Here is a 12,683-nt window from a genome sequence, read left to right on the forward strand (position 1 = left end):
CGGATGTCTTTGGCAGCTAATGCTGATGATTTTTATTCAGAATGTAAGCAGTAGCTGGGATCGAACTCGGGATTCAAGGCGATTTGGTGGCTAGTCAAAAACGTTACCCTAGAACATTGTGACCATTAATAATCGCTTGAAATAAAATTTTCTCTGTTTACACTTGGAACAGTAAACATCATGTGGTTACTAATTTACTGTGTTTTCTTCTCCAAGTTGTATTTCCCTGCTGTTCTAAACTCTTCCACTGCCAATGATTATATTCCGCGATTAATGCTGCCTCCACGAAAGAGCTTATTTTACTTTAATTTCCAGTTAAAAGTTGTCGTGTACATCTCGGAAAACTCACTGACGTTCAGGCAGCTTACTGTGGGCAATGAAACTCTTCCCAAACTCACCTACATTTGGGGTGAGTGTCTCATCTCCCGGCTTTCCCCTCCCCCTCCCTCCCTGAGTTACTGATGAATAGCTAAGGCTTTTACCGCCAAAGCAGCCCAGAAGCATCCTTGGTACTGAGACAACACGACGGCGCTCGTATCGGACTGCCGGGAGAGCGAAGTACGCTTCCCCCACCCCCGGCTCCAGTACACACACATTGGATATCTGAACAGAACTATGTCAACTTCTTTGACAATCATGTCTCCATTAACAGTGTCACTCGCTTTCCGTCCATGAGACAATGCAGTGACGTGTAAAATTTAACTCAGGAGGTGGGCGCACGTTAGTTCGATCATATATTGTGCCACGGCAATTTTTCTCTCATTGCCGGCCTATTACTGGTGACTACAATATCATTCACCATCAGGACTCGAGCCCGCTACTTCCAAGTCGCAATCACTCCTATGCACCTTTGTGACCATTGCTACGCAGTACCATCAAGTTGCCACTGTAGAAGAAATTAACAAGTAACCATAAACCAGGAAGCGTTGAAAAGGTGAAATGGCAAGCGTAATACAAAAAAGTTGGTTTCATTATCAGCAGCATTGCTGTGATCCGGATTTCTATCTCTATAACCCTTTCTGAACTGTTCGTTGAATATTACACTGACTGCATTTCATCAACGTTTTCCCTCAAAAAGTTTCCCTCTTAAATATTACACCCTTTCCTGTTTAATTCCTGCTGCCGTTTTCGTATCAGTCTTGTAACTTTTATTACCTAGTTTCATCTTTGCATTTCATTCCGGTTGCAGAAATAATTTTAAAAATTTATTATCTTATGTTTTGTTTCTATGCTTTCGCCATTTTAAAATTTCGTACTTCATATTCTCACGGGGTGAAGCTTCTCCCATATAGGTTCGCCAGTCAATCAAGAAGGGCTTAGATGTATTTATTGGTGTTATACGAACAATAGGCTACAAGAGCAACAATGGATGAGTAACATTGTCGACAACTACTAATCTGTAATGATCGACAGCAAACTTTGGAGTGAAATGAAGGTCGTAAACTGAAAATGCAACATACGACTAGAGATCCTGTGGAGAACGTTCCTCATCAGTCAATACGATTTTTTTAGCTACTTATGAAATTGTCATTAATAATCCGAAGAGCCTGTCCGTCTGATGGATGTCGTATTTTGTCAGAAAACAGTCAAAAGATAGCAGCAGATGATTAATGGGATTGAAATATAATTCTGTGTAATTTACATTGAAGAGATAAACTACGTTTCATTGGAAGAGTTGCTACCGTATGTTACAAAGAGAAATTTTCGTTTCAGTCACAAAAATTGCTTAATATGGAGTAAGAAATACACCATTATTAATATCGTGATGGAAATATTTCGTTTCTCATCTTCGATGTACATAGCATAAGTGAAGTGTCTGCATTTTTTTTAAAAAAAAGGTATATAATTAGTTGTAATATAGGCAATAGCTGTTATACTGCCTATATTACAACTACACTGGTGTCTAAAATTAAAGCAACAAACAACTATTTCCCCATCTTGTGTCTGATTTACGATATAATCATACAAACTGTCAACAGATGTCCGTACAATCGTGTTCTGCACGGAAGATGGCGTGGTCCACGGACAACCACGCCATCGCTGACGTCAGGGCATCTATCAAACGGGGTTGTTTGCCGGCTAGTCTCTCATCCACAGTCGCTGTAAACACGATCACAGTCGGTGCAGTATGGTACAGAGAAGACGCCTACCAGACTCTCTGCGGTGGAGGGCCATAGGAAGAATGGAAGCAGAACGGTCGGTAACTGATGTGACCCGATGGCTTAAGGGGATACGGAATCGGATTTTGGGTTAAAAATCGAATTTTTTTTTATTGGCGTATTATATTCTGCCATGTTTCCTCTTTAAAATGACGTATCATACATAGCTCTACTACAATTATAACTATTTTATTTTTATATATTTGTGAGATCGGGTATTGCGCTTTAGTTATACACGTCTCTCGTGGCTGACCATGAACTTTTTGGCAGTACCTTTAAAGTGACATGAATTCAAATATCCCGGTTTCCAGCGACTATTTATACACTAGTTGCCCGAAAATGTTTCTCTCTGGTTTCCTCAAGTTACTCTTTGACTTTGTGGCGGGACTGTTTTGTAAACAGTGTGATATAAGAAAGTAGTTGTTGTTGAGTTATTTCGTATTTAGTGCTTCATTTTTCGCAGTGAAAATGCCTAGAGCTAAAGCAAAAGTATTTAAAAAGCGTGTGAACTGGCAAAAGAAAAGAAATAATGATTCATTAGCAAAGCAAAGCAGTTCATCATCATCACTGTTGGAAAATGTGAATCCACTTATTACTGATTTGCCGAACGAACTTACACCAAATGAAAACAGTGCTTCTCATAAAAAACTAAGAGATTTGGAAGAGAAATATAATTTACTTGATAGAGGGAATGAAGTTTTTGAACTCATTGATACGAATATATTGTGTGAAGCTCTTGAAAACAGTTTGTGCTGCAAAAAATGTCATGGAAACGTTTCTCTGAAAGTAGAATCCCATGTTGGCCTGGCTGCCCAGTTTAATTTAATATGCAGTGTTTGTAAATACAGCTGTAAGTTTCCAAGTTCGGTTTCAGTAACTGTAAATAATGGATACAAGAAAACTGAACTTTATAGTGTAAATATTAGGTTAGTTTATGGATTGCGAGCAATTGGTAAGGGCAAAGCAGCTGGTGATATGCTATGTGGTGTTCTAAATCTTCCAAGTGCACCTTCAAAGTTTGAAGCTTACAATTATGTACTAGGATCTGCAGTTGAAGATGTAGCACAGAAGTCAATGCAGGTTGCTGTGGAAGAAGCAGTGGAAGAAAATGACGGCAGTCGTGACCTCACAGTGGCGTTTGATGGCACGTGGCAGAAAAGGGGCCACACCTCCAACAATGGTGTTGTAACAGCAACTAGTGTTGATACTGGCAAGGTTATTGATGTTGCAATAATGTCTAAATACTGTAGGTGCACAGGCAGGCTGAAAAATGAACACAGTGATGACTGTATTGCTAATTATTATGGTGGTAGTGGTGGCATGGAGGTTGCTGGGGTGAAGAAAATTTTTCATCGCTCTTCACAGTGGTATAATGTTCGCTATGTCAAATATCTGGGAGATGGTGACTCTAAAGCATTCAAAGAAGTTTTGGAAAGCAAACCATATGGGAACAGTGTAAATATAAGCAAACTTGAATGTATAGGACATGTGCAGAAGAGAATGGGTGCCAGGCTGAGAAGGTTAAAATCAGTTATGAAAGGGAAAAAACTAGATGATGGGAAAACCTTGGATGGCAGAGGAAGATTGACTGATTCCATAATAGACCACATTCAGAACTGCTATGGCCTTGCAATCAGGCAAAATACAGGCAATCTTGAAGAAATGAGGAGAGCTATATGGGCTTTATATTTCCACACCGCATCCACAGATGAGCATCCACAACATGGTTTGTGCCCCAAAGGTGAAAACAGCTGGTGTAAATACAATAGGGGACTAACAACAGGAGAGAAATACATTCACCACCACAGTCTACCATCAGCCATCATGGCAGAAATAAAGCCCATTTTCAGAGATCTGGCTGACAGAAGTCTTCTGATGAAATGTCTTCACGGAAAAACGCAGAACCCCAACGAGTGCTTGAATAGTGTGATATGGCATCGTCTCCCAAAAACAGTGTTTGTCGGAATTAATACACTACATTTTGGTGTGTATGATGCTGTGGCAACCTTCAATCTTGGAAATATAACTAAATGCCAGGTCCTTCAAAAGTTGGGTATGTGTGTTGGTTCCCGTACGGTACGTGCTATGTTCTTTTTAGATCAGCACAGACTAAGGCATGCTGATAATATAATCAAGACATTAGTGAAAAAAGCAAGACAGGTGCAGAGGGGTGCCAAAAGAAGACTTGAAGATGATTATGAAGACTGTGAAGGGGGTATTAGCTACGGATCAGGAATGTTTTAATCTTCTTTCTCCGTTTCCCGTAAGTTTACTTTTTACTTCATCTAGGAACATTATCTCAGGTACTGGTCAACCTAGAAGTCTGAAATTTTTATGACGTAGTGACATAGGTCCCTATTACATACTGAAACAACGATTTTTTAATTACTTGATTTACAAAAGACTTAGGGGTGATAGTCTAGTAAAAAGCGATGGAAAAAATTTACTTAAAAATAAATGTACAATATCTCTGTAAGAAAATACTTTGACAATAAACTGTTGTTTCAGTATTGTTGTAACATATGAATGCACATACAGTAAAATTTTTACCTCTCTGTCTCCAGTAGTTTGTGAGAAAATGTTCCCTATAGTAGGCATATATTAACATTGCGGGGATAGGTGATTCCGTATCCCCTTAATAAGAATCGTTCTGTTGTTTCTCGGATGTGGTGACAGTTTATAGAGACCGAAACGGTATCCCGAAGACCAGGGCAGGGCCGACAACGTGTGACATCAGAAGAGGCGACCTTTAATTTGCTGTAAGGGCACGACGGTACGGCCTTAGTACTTCACGGCAACTGGCATCTGACCTAGCCGTGACGAGGCAAACGGTGTACAGGCGGCCTCGACAGAGTGGCTCTTACTGTCGGAGACCTGCTGTATGTGTATCTCCGACACGCCTTCACAGAAGGGAACGTCTAAAGAGGAGTCCTCAACATTCCACCTGGACGGTCGAACAGTGGACCATTGTTCTTTTCACAAATGAGTCCTGATTTGGTCTGGAGAGTGGTTCTCGAGGATTTGCTTCTGGAGGGAAATGAAACGCCATTTCGGGACCCAAACATAGTGGAAAGAGACCTTCATCGAGGAGGGCCCCAAACGGTATGGCCAGGAATTATGTTGACCACTCAGACACCTCTTCATGAAACTGAACGGATGAACCGGCAAGGTTTAACTGCTGTAAGGTATCGGTACGAGACCTTGGGACCTCATGTGCTGTTGTTGTGAGGTGCTGTGGACCCAGACTTCGTATTGATAGACGATAATGCTCAACCTCTCAGAGCATGGGTGGACAATGTTTTCTTGGGAACGGAAGATGATGCACACATGACGTAGCCTGCTCGCTCTCCCGATTTGAATTCCATAGAGCATGTCTGGGTTGCACCAAGGGGACGGGTTACATCACGTCGGCATCCACCAACCACACTCCAAGACTTTCGAGCAGCTCTGCAGGAAGAAGGGGCGTTATTGCCTCAACAAAAGACTGATGACATCAGTCACAGCATGCCCTGTTATTATCAGGCCTGTTTGATGCCAGAGATTGTCATACTCCATACTGAGCACATTAACCACTTGCCGGAATGTGTGTGCAAATCTGTCAAGTTGGAAAAACCGAAGAACATTTTTGTCTAACGTTATGTATGTTGCAGTTGTTTACGTTCTGTGTTGTTTACATTGTTTCTACTTTACTATCACCCTTTTATACTGTTTTGTGGAAAAATAAACGCAAGCATGCAAAAGTTCAGTATATTTCTTTTATTTTGGACACCAGTGTAATATAGGCAATGGACAAGTCCTCCAGCGAACCAAGGCCCATGCCGTGGTGGCATTGTTTGTGCTCCTTAATGATACAGATATCCATACCGTAGGTGCAACCACATCGGAGGGGTATCTGTTGAGAAGCCAGGAAAAATTGCGCTCCCTGAAAAATGGGCAAGAAGCCTTTTCAACAGCTCCATGGGCAGTAGTCTTTATGATTGACTTTTGTAACATCAACCAACATGGCTCTAATGTGTTTATACTGCGAGAGACAAAAAGGAAGCAGAAACTACAGCCGTTTTTTCCCGAGGACGTGCAGCCCTACTGTGTGATTAAATGATGATGGAATCCTCTTGGGTAAATATTCCGAAGATAAAATAGTCCCCTATTCAGGTCTCTGGGTGGAGACAATTCAGGAGCATCTGTTGTTGTTGTTGTTGTTGTTGTGGTCTTCAGTCCTGAGACTGGTTTGATGCAGCTCTCCATGCTACTCTATCCTGTGCAAGCTTCTTCATCTCCCAGTACCTACTGCAACCTACATCCTTCTGAATCTGCTTAGTGTATTCATCTCTTGGTCTCCCTCTATGATTTTTACCCTCCACGCTGCCCTCCAATGTTAAATTTGTGATCCCTTGATGCCTCAAAACATGTCCTACCAACCGATCCCTTTTTCTAGTCAAGTTGTGCCACAAACTTCTCTTCTCCCCAATCCTATTCAATACCTCCTCATTAGTTACGTGATCTACCCACCTTATCTTCAGCATTCTTCTGTAGCACCACATTTCGAAAGCTTCTATTCTCTTCTTGTCCAAACTGGTTATCATCCATGTTTCACTTCCATACATGGCTACACTCCATACAAATACTTTCAGAAACGACTTCCTGACACTTAAATCTATACTCGATGTTAACAAATTTCTCTTCTTCAGAAACGATTTCCTTGCCATTGCCAGTCTACATTTTATATCCTCTCTACTTCGACCATCATCAGTTATTTTGCTCCCTAAATACCAAAACTCCTTTACTACCTTAAGTGTCTCATTTCCTAATCTAATCCCCTCAGCATCACCCGATTTAATTTGACTACATTCCATTATCCTCGTTTTGCTTTTGTTGATGTTCATCTTATATCCTCCTATCAAGACACTGTCCATTCCGTTCAACTGCTCTTCCAAGTCCTTTGCTGTCTCTGACAGAATTACAATGTCATCGGCGAACCTCAAAGTTTTTACTTTTCTCCATGAATTTTAATACCTACTCCGAATTTTTCTTTTGTTTCAGGAGCATCTAGCCTTCAGGAAAAATAAAACTGATGTTCAATGAGTTGGAACATGGAACGTTAGATCCCTTAATCGGGCAGGCACGTTGGAAGATTTAGAAAGGGACATGGGCAGGTTGATGTTAAAAATAGTGAGGACTACCGAAGTCTGGTGGAAGGATAAACAGGGATTGTCGTCAGCTGATTGTAAATACAAAAATAAAGAGGGGCAATGCAGGAGTAGGTCTAATAATGAATAAAAAATAGGAATTCAGGTAAGCTACTACGAACAACATAGTGAACTTACTATCGTGACTAAGATAGACACGAAGGTAGCAACAACCACAGTAGTACAAATTTATATGCCAGCTATCACTGTAGATGATGAAGAGATTGAAAGAATGTGTGATGAGATAATTGGTTATGTACTGGAGATTAAAGGTGAAGAAATTTCAAAACAGTAGGAAATTAAGGAATGGGACCTGGATAAGTTGAAAGACCAAGAGATAACTGAAAGTTTTAGAAGGAGCATTAGGGCACGATTGACAGAAACAGGGGGAATAAATGCAGTAGAGGTCAAACAGACAGCTTATATAGATGAAATGATGAAGGCAGCAGAGGATCAAATAACTAAAAAGACAATTCCTGGCAGAAATCCTTGGATATCACAGTAGAAATTAAATTTAAGTGATGTAAGGAGAAAACATAAAAATATAACAAAGGAAGCAGGTGACAGGGTATACATGCGTCGAAAATTTGAGGTTAACAGGAAGTGCAAAATGGTTACGCAGGAAAGGCCAAAGGGCAAATATAAGGATATAAAAGCATCTATAAATAGGGGAAACGCAGCCACCTCCAACAGCAACACTAAAGAGCCTTTTACAGAAACACACAGCAACTGTATGAATACCGAGTGCTCAGATGGAAAACCAGTGCTAAACAATGAAGGGAAAGATAATTGGCGGAAGGAATTTATAGAAGGTGTATACAGGAAAAACAACCTTGATGGCAATATCATAAAGAGAGAAGAGGGAGTAAGGGAAGATGAGGTAGGAGATATAATATTGCAAGAAGAATCTGGCAGCGCCCTTGAAAGTTGAAACAAGGCCCCTGCAGTAAACGAAATTCCCTCAGAACTACTGTCACCCTTGGATGAGAAAGCCAGGATAAAACTATTCCATCTGATGTACAAGTTGTATAAGAAAGGCGAAATACCCTTAGACTTCAAGAAGAACGTAATAACTCCAAAGAAATCAGATGCTGACAGGTGTAAATATTACTAAACGATCCGTTTATTATGTCATGAGTACACGGTACTAACATGAGTTATTCACGGAAGAATGGGAAAACTAGTAGAAGTCGACCTAGGGGAAGATCAGTTTGGATTCCGAAGAAATGTAGGATCACGTGAGGCAACTACGTAGCTTAGAAGGCAGTTTAAGGAAAGGTAAACCTACGTTTATAGCTTTCATAGATTTGGGGAAAGCTTTTGACAATGTTAACTGGAATACACTCTTTGAAATTGTCTTAGGTGGGGTAAAACACAGAAAGCGAAAGGTTATGCACAACTTGTACAGAAACCAGGTTGCATTTACAAAAGTCGTTGTGGCACGAAAAGAAAGCAGTGGTTGACAAGGGAGCGAGATAGGGTTGTAGCCTATTCCGGATGTTATTCAATCTGCACACGAACAAACAGTAAAGGAAACCAAAGAAAAATTGGAGAAGGAGTTAAAGTTCATGAAGAAAAAATACAAACTTTCAGGTTTGTCGTTAAGATTGTAATTCTGTCAAAGACGGCAAAGGACTTGGAAGAGCAGCTGTATGGAATGGACAGTATCTTGAAGGGAGAAGACAAGATGGACATCAACAAAAGCAAAACAAGAGTAATGGAATGTAGTTGAATTAAATCAGGTGATCCTGTGAGAATTAGATTAGAAAAAGAGACACTAAAAGTAGTATAACTGAAGATGGATGAAGTGGACAGGAATTAAACTGTAAACTAACAACGGGAAGAGGAATTTGTTAACGTCGAATATACTTTTAAGTTTAGGAAATCTATTCTGGATGTATCTATCACGATTGAAGCTTAGTATTGAAGTGAAACGTGGACGGAAAAGAGTTCAGGTGAGAGGAGACTGGAAGCTTTTGAAATGTGGTGCTCAGAAGTACGCTAGAGATTAGATTGGTAGATCATGTAACCAATGAAGAGGTACTGAATAGAATTGTGAAGGAAAGAAATTAGTGGCATAACTTGACTAAAAGAAAGGATCAGGACGCATTCTAAGCTATCAGGGGATGTCCAGTTTACTACTGGAGGGATGTGTGGGGGGTAAATATTGCTGAGAGGGGGGAGGGGCGGCCAAGAGATGAATACAGTAACCAGGATAGGCTACACGTTGCAGTAGTTGCCTGGAGATGAAGAGGCTTGTAAAGGATAAAGTAGCGTGGAGAGCTGCATCAAACGAGTATTTGGGCTGAGGACCATAACAGTAACATTGGCAACAGTAACATTAAAATCTTTTTTCGCTTCTTCCAAATACATTACTTCATTTTCTACACCGGGCGAGATGGTACAGTGGATAACACACTGGATCCGCTTTTAGGAGGACGGTGTTTAATGTCCTCGTCCGGTCGTCCAGGGCTTGGTGTTTCTCTGTGTCACTAAATGCAAATGTCGCGATGATCCTATGATAAAGACACGACTGATTGCCCTCCCTGAATCAGAGGTCCTGCTCTGTCTCTCAACGGAGCGTCGGGTCCTAATCTTCGTTCTTTCCTTTTCCTCGCTGGAGGTGCTTCCTCTAACGTAAACCACTCACACTTCATCTTCCGTTCCTTAGGGTCCTCCCAAACAGCCTGCTGACGTTCCACACTTTTTAAATATTCATTTTTATGTGTACTACTACTTAGAGGCATATCTAGGCTGGTAGATATGCTTAGCCACGGATAACTCTATGACTCTTGAATTTCAGTTGGCTTTAAGTCATCTACACGATCAAGAAAGGAGACGTAATATAATGTACACAGATTCTCAAGAGTTTGCTAATTTTTTGTTACTCTTTAATCTAATTTAGCTAACATAGTGCTTTTTTTTCCTTTTCAGGACAAATTCAAGTTTTCCAGCCATCCCCGTGATTCGCAGACATCAAGCGACATGATTCTCAGGTAATGAAAATCATGCAAGGCATTTTCGTCGCTCGTAAATCGCAATAGAAGAATTTATTCTGTATGTCTTTCCACACATTCTATTTGTGAAGGTTTGCGATCTGGAGTTATCCTTGTGAGTTGCCTACAAAACAGATATTTCAACACATTTTATTTTCGTACTCATTTTTCACGATTTACAAAGAACACAAAATACTTTGAAAAGGCAGCAACAAGTCAAATTTTCTCTGATCTATTTCTTTTTTAATTCAAATGTAACGAGCATTTCTTGCAAATTTTAAGGCCCTATAAGTAGTTTATATAACGTCGATCATCATTTTCATGAGCTTACATAATGTAGTTCAATAATTTCATGAAAATGCCGTATACAAACACCATATACCACCTGAAGATGAAAAAGAAATTGTAATCTCCTTGCTTCGCGACGGGAATAAACTGATCTGTAGCTCTTCGCTCTCACTGTTGTTTAAATATGGCCGCGTAAATAATATACAAGTCTTTTTATCCTTTTCTACCTCCGATTTCATTTAAATGCTTCTAATTCTAAATTATACTTTTGACTGTGATTGGGAACATTCATAAACAACGCACTGATATAACGGGTACTTTGGAGAATATTCCCTAATAACACAGTTCCAGCCGGCCGCGGTGGCCGAGCGGTTCTAGGCGCTACAGTCTGGAACCGCGCGACCGCTACAGTCGCAGGTTCGAATCCTGCGTCAGGTATGGATGTGTGTGATGTCCTTAGGTTAGTTAGGTTTTAGTAGTTCTAAGTTCTAGGGGACTGATGACCTCAGAAGTTAAGTTCCATAGTGCTCAGAGCCATTTGAACCATTTTTGAACACAGTTCCTATTTGCGCTCTAAATAACATTTATAGCTGACGTATGACGGTGCTGATACAATGCAAGTACACACACACACACATACACACACACACATACCAGCAACAGAAAAAGACAAGAAGACTTTTCTACCACCTGTTTGCACTAATTTCAGAAATGCATAGCATTGTTACTGACAAAAAACTAAGTAAAATGATATGATCCTGCATAGAATTGAAAATAAATGGTGGCGTGAAAGGATTAAATGTGAAATCCATTTACAATCCCAAATTCATAATTAACTCTATTAACAAATTTCTGGTCTTTCTTTTCATCTCTGCATAACTACAGCAACCTACACCTACTGGAATCTGCTTACTGTATTTATGAATTCATCTATGGGTCTCCATCTACAGTATCCCCCCCCCCCCCCGCCCACAAATACTTGTTTCCCTTACCAGAGTGGCAATTCCTTGATGCCTCAGGGTGAGTTCTACCAACAAACCCTTTCCTTTAGTCAAAGTGTGCCGCAATTTTCTTTTCTCCAACTCGACTCGGTACTTCCTCATTTGTTATTCGATGTATCCATCTAACTTTCAGCATTGTTCTATGCTACCCTACTTCGCTCATCATCTGTTATTTTGCTGCCCAAATAGCAGGATTCATCAAATACTTTAGTGTCTCATTTCCTAATGCAGTTCCCCTGGATTGTCTAATGTAATTCGACTACATTCCATTACTCCTGTTTTGCTTTCTTGATGCTCATCTTTTAACCACTTTTGAAGACACTACCCATTCCATTCAGTTGCTTTCCAAGTCCTTTTCCAGTTCTTCCAAGTCCTTTTGCCGGAATTACAAAGTAAGCGACAAACCTTAAAGTCCTTATTTCTTCTCCCTGAACTTTAATTCTCTTGCCACATTACTTTTTAGTTCGTTTCACAGCTTTCTCAATGCGCAGTTTGAGTAACACCGGAACAAGCTGCAACCCTGTCTCACTCCCTTCTCAACCACAACTTCCCTTCCATGTTCTTTGAGTCGTAACTGCGGTCTCGTTTCTGTGCAAGACTTAAACAACATTTTTCTCTCTGTATTTTATCCCCGCTACCACCAAAATTTCAAAGTCTGTATTCCATTCAACAGTGTCAAACGCTTTCGCTACACCTACAACCGCTAGAGACGTAGGTTTTCAATTATTGAGCCTATCTTCTAAGACAAATCGTATTGTCTGCACGGCCTCCATGTTCCTACATTTCACCAGAACTCAAACCGATCTCCCCAGACGTCGGCTTCTACTGGGTGTAGCATTCTTATATAAATCTATCATGTCAGTATCATGTAGAAATAATTTAATAAAATAATTGTTAAGTAATATTCACACCCTTCAGCATTACCTTTTCTGGAATTATAATTGTTACATTCTTCTAATTATTACATCCTTCTTGAAGTCTGGTGGTATTTCCCCTGTCTTGTGTATCTTGCTCACCAGAGGGAATAATTTCGTCATAGCTGGCTCTCCAAAG

General features: G+C 40.3%; 1 protein-coding gene across 4 annotated transcripts in view; it reads left to right on the forward strand.

The window, feature by feature from the left end:
- The window catches only part of LOC126263127 (vesicular glutamate transporter 1-like), a 142,735-nt gene that overhangs the window by 27,460 nt on the left and 102,592 nt on the right, over nucleotides 1–12,683 (forward strand). For all 4 annotated transcript variants that reach the window (XM_049960145.1, XM_049960147.1, XM_049960146.1 and 1 more), the window contains exon 2: nucleotides 10,280–10,341. In XM_049960145.1, coding sequence (XP_049816102.1) covers nucleotides 10,331–10,341 — 11 coding nt within the window. In that variant the 5' untranslated portion in view covers nucleotides 10,280–10,330. The remainder of the gene's footprint in view (nucleotides 1–10,279; nucleotides 10,342–12,683) is intronic.

The sequence above is a fragment of the Schistocerca nitens genome, chromosome 6 (assembly GCF_023898315.1).
Source record: "Schistocerca nitens isolate TAMUIC-IGC-003100 chromosome 6, iqSchNite1.1, whole genome shotgun sequence".
Taxonomy (NCBI): Eukaryota; Metazoa; Arthropoda; class Insecta; order Orthoptera; family Acrididae; genus Schistocerca; species Schistocerca nitens.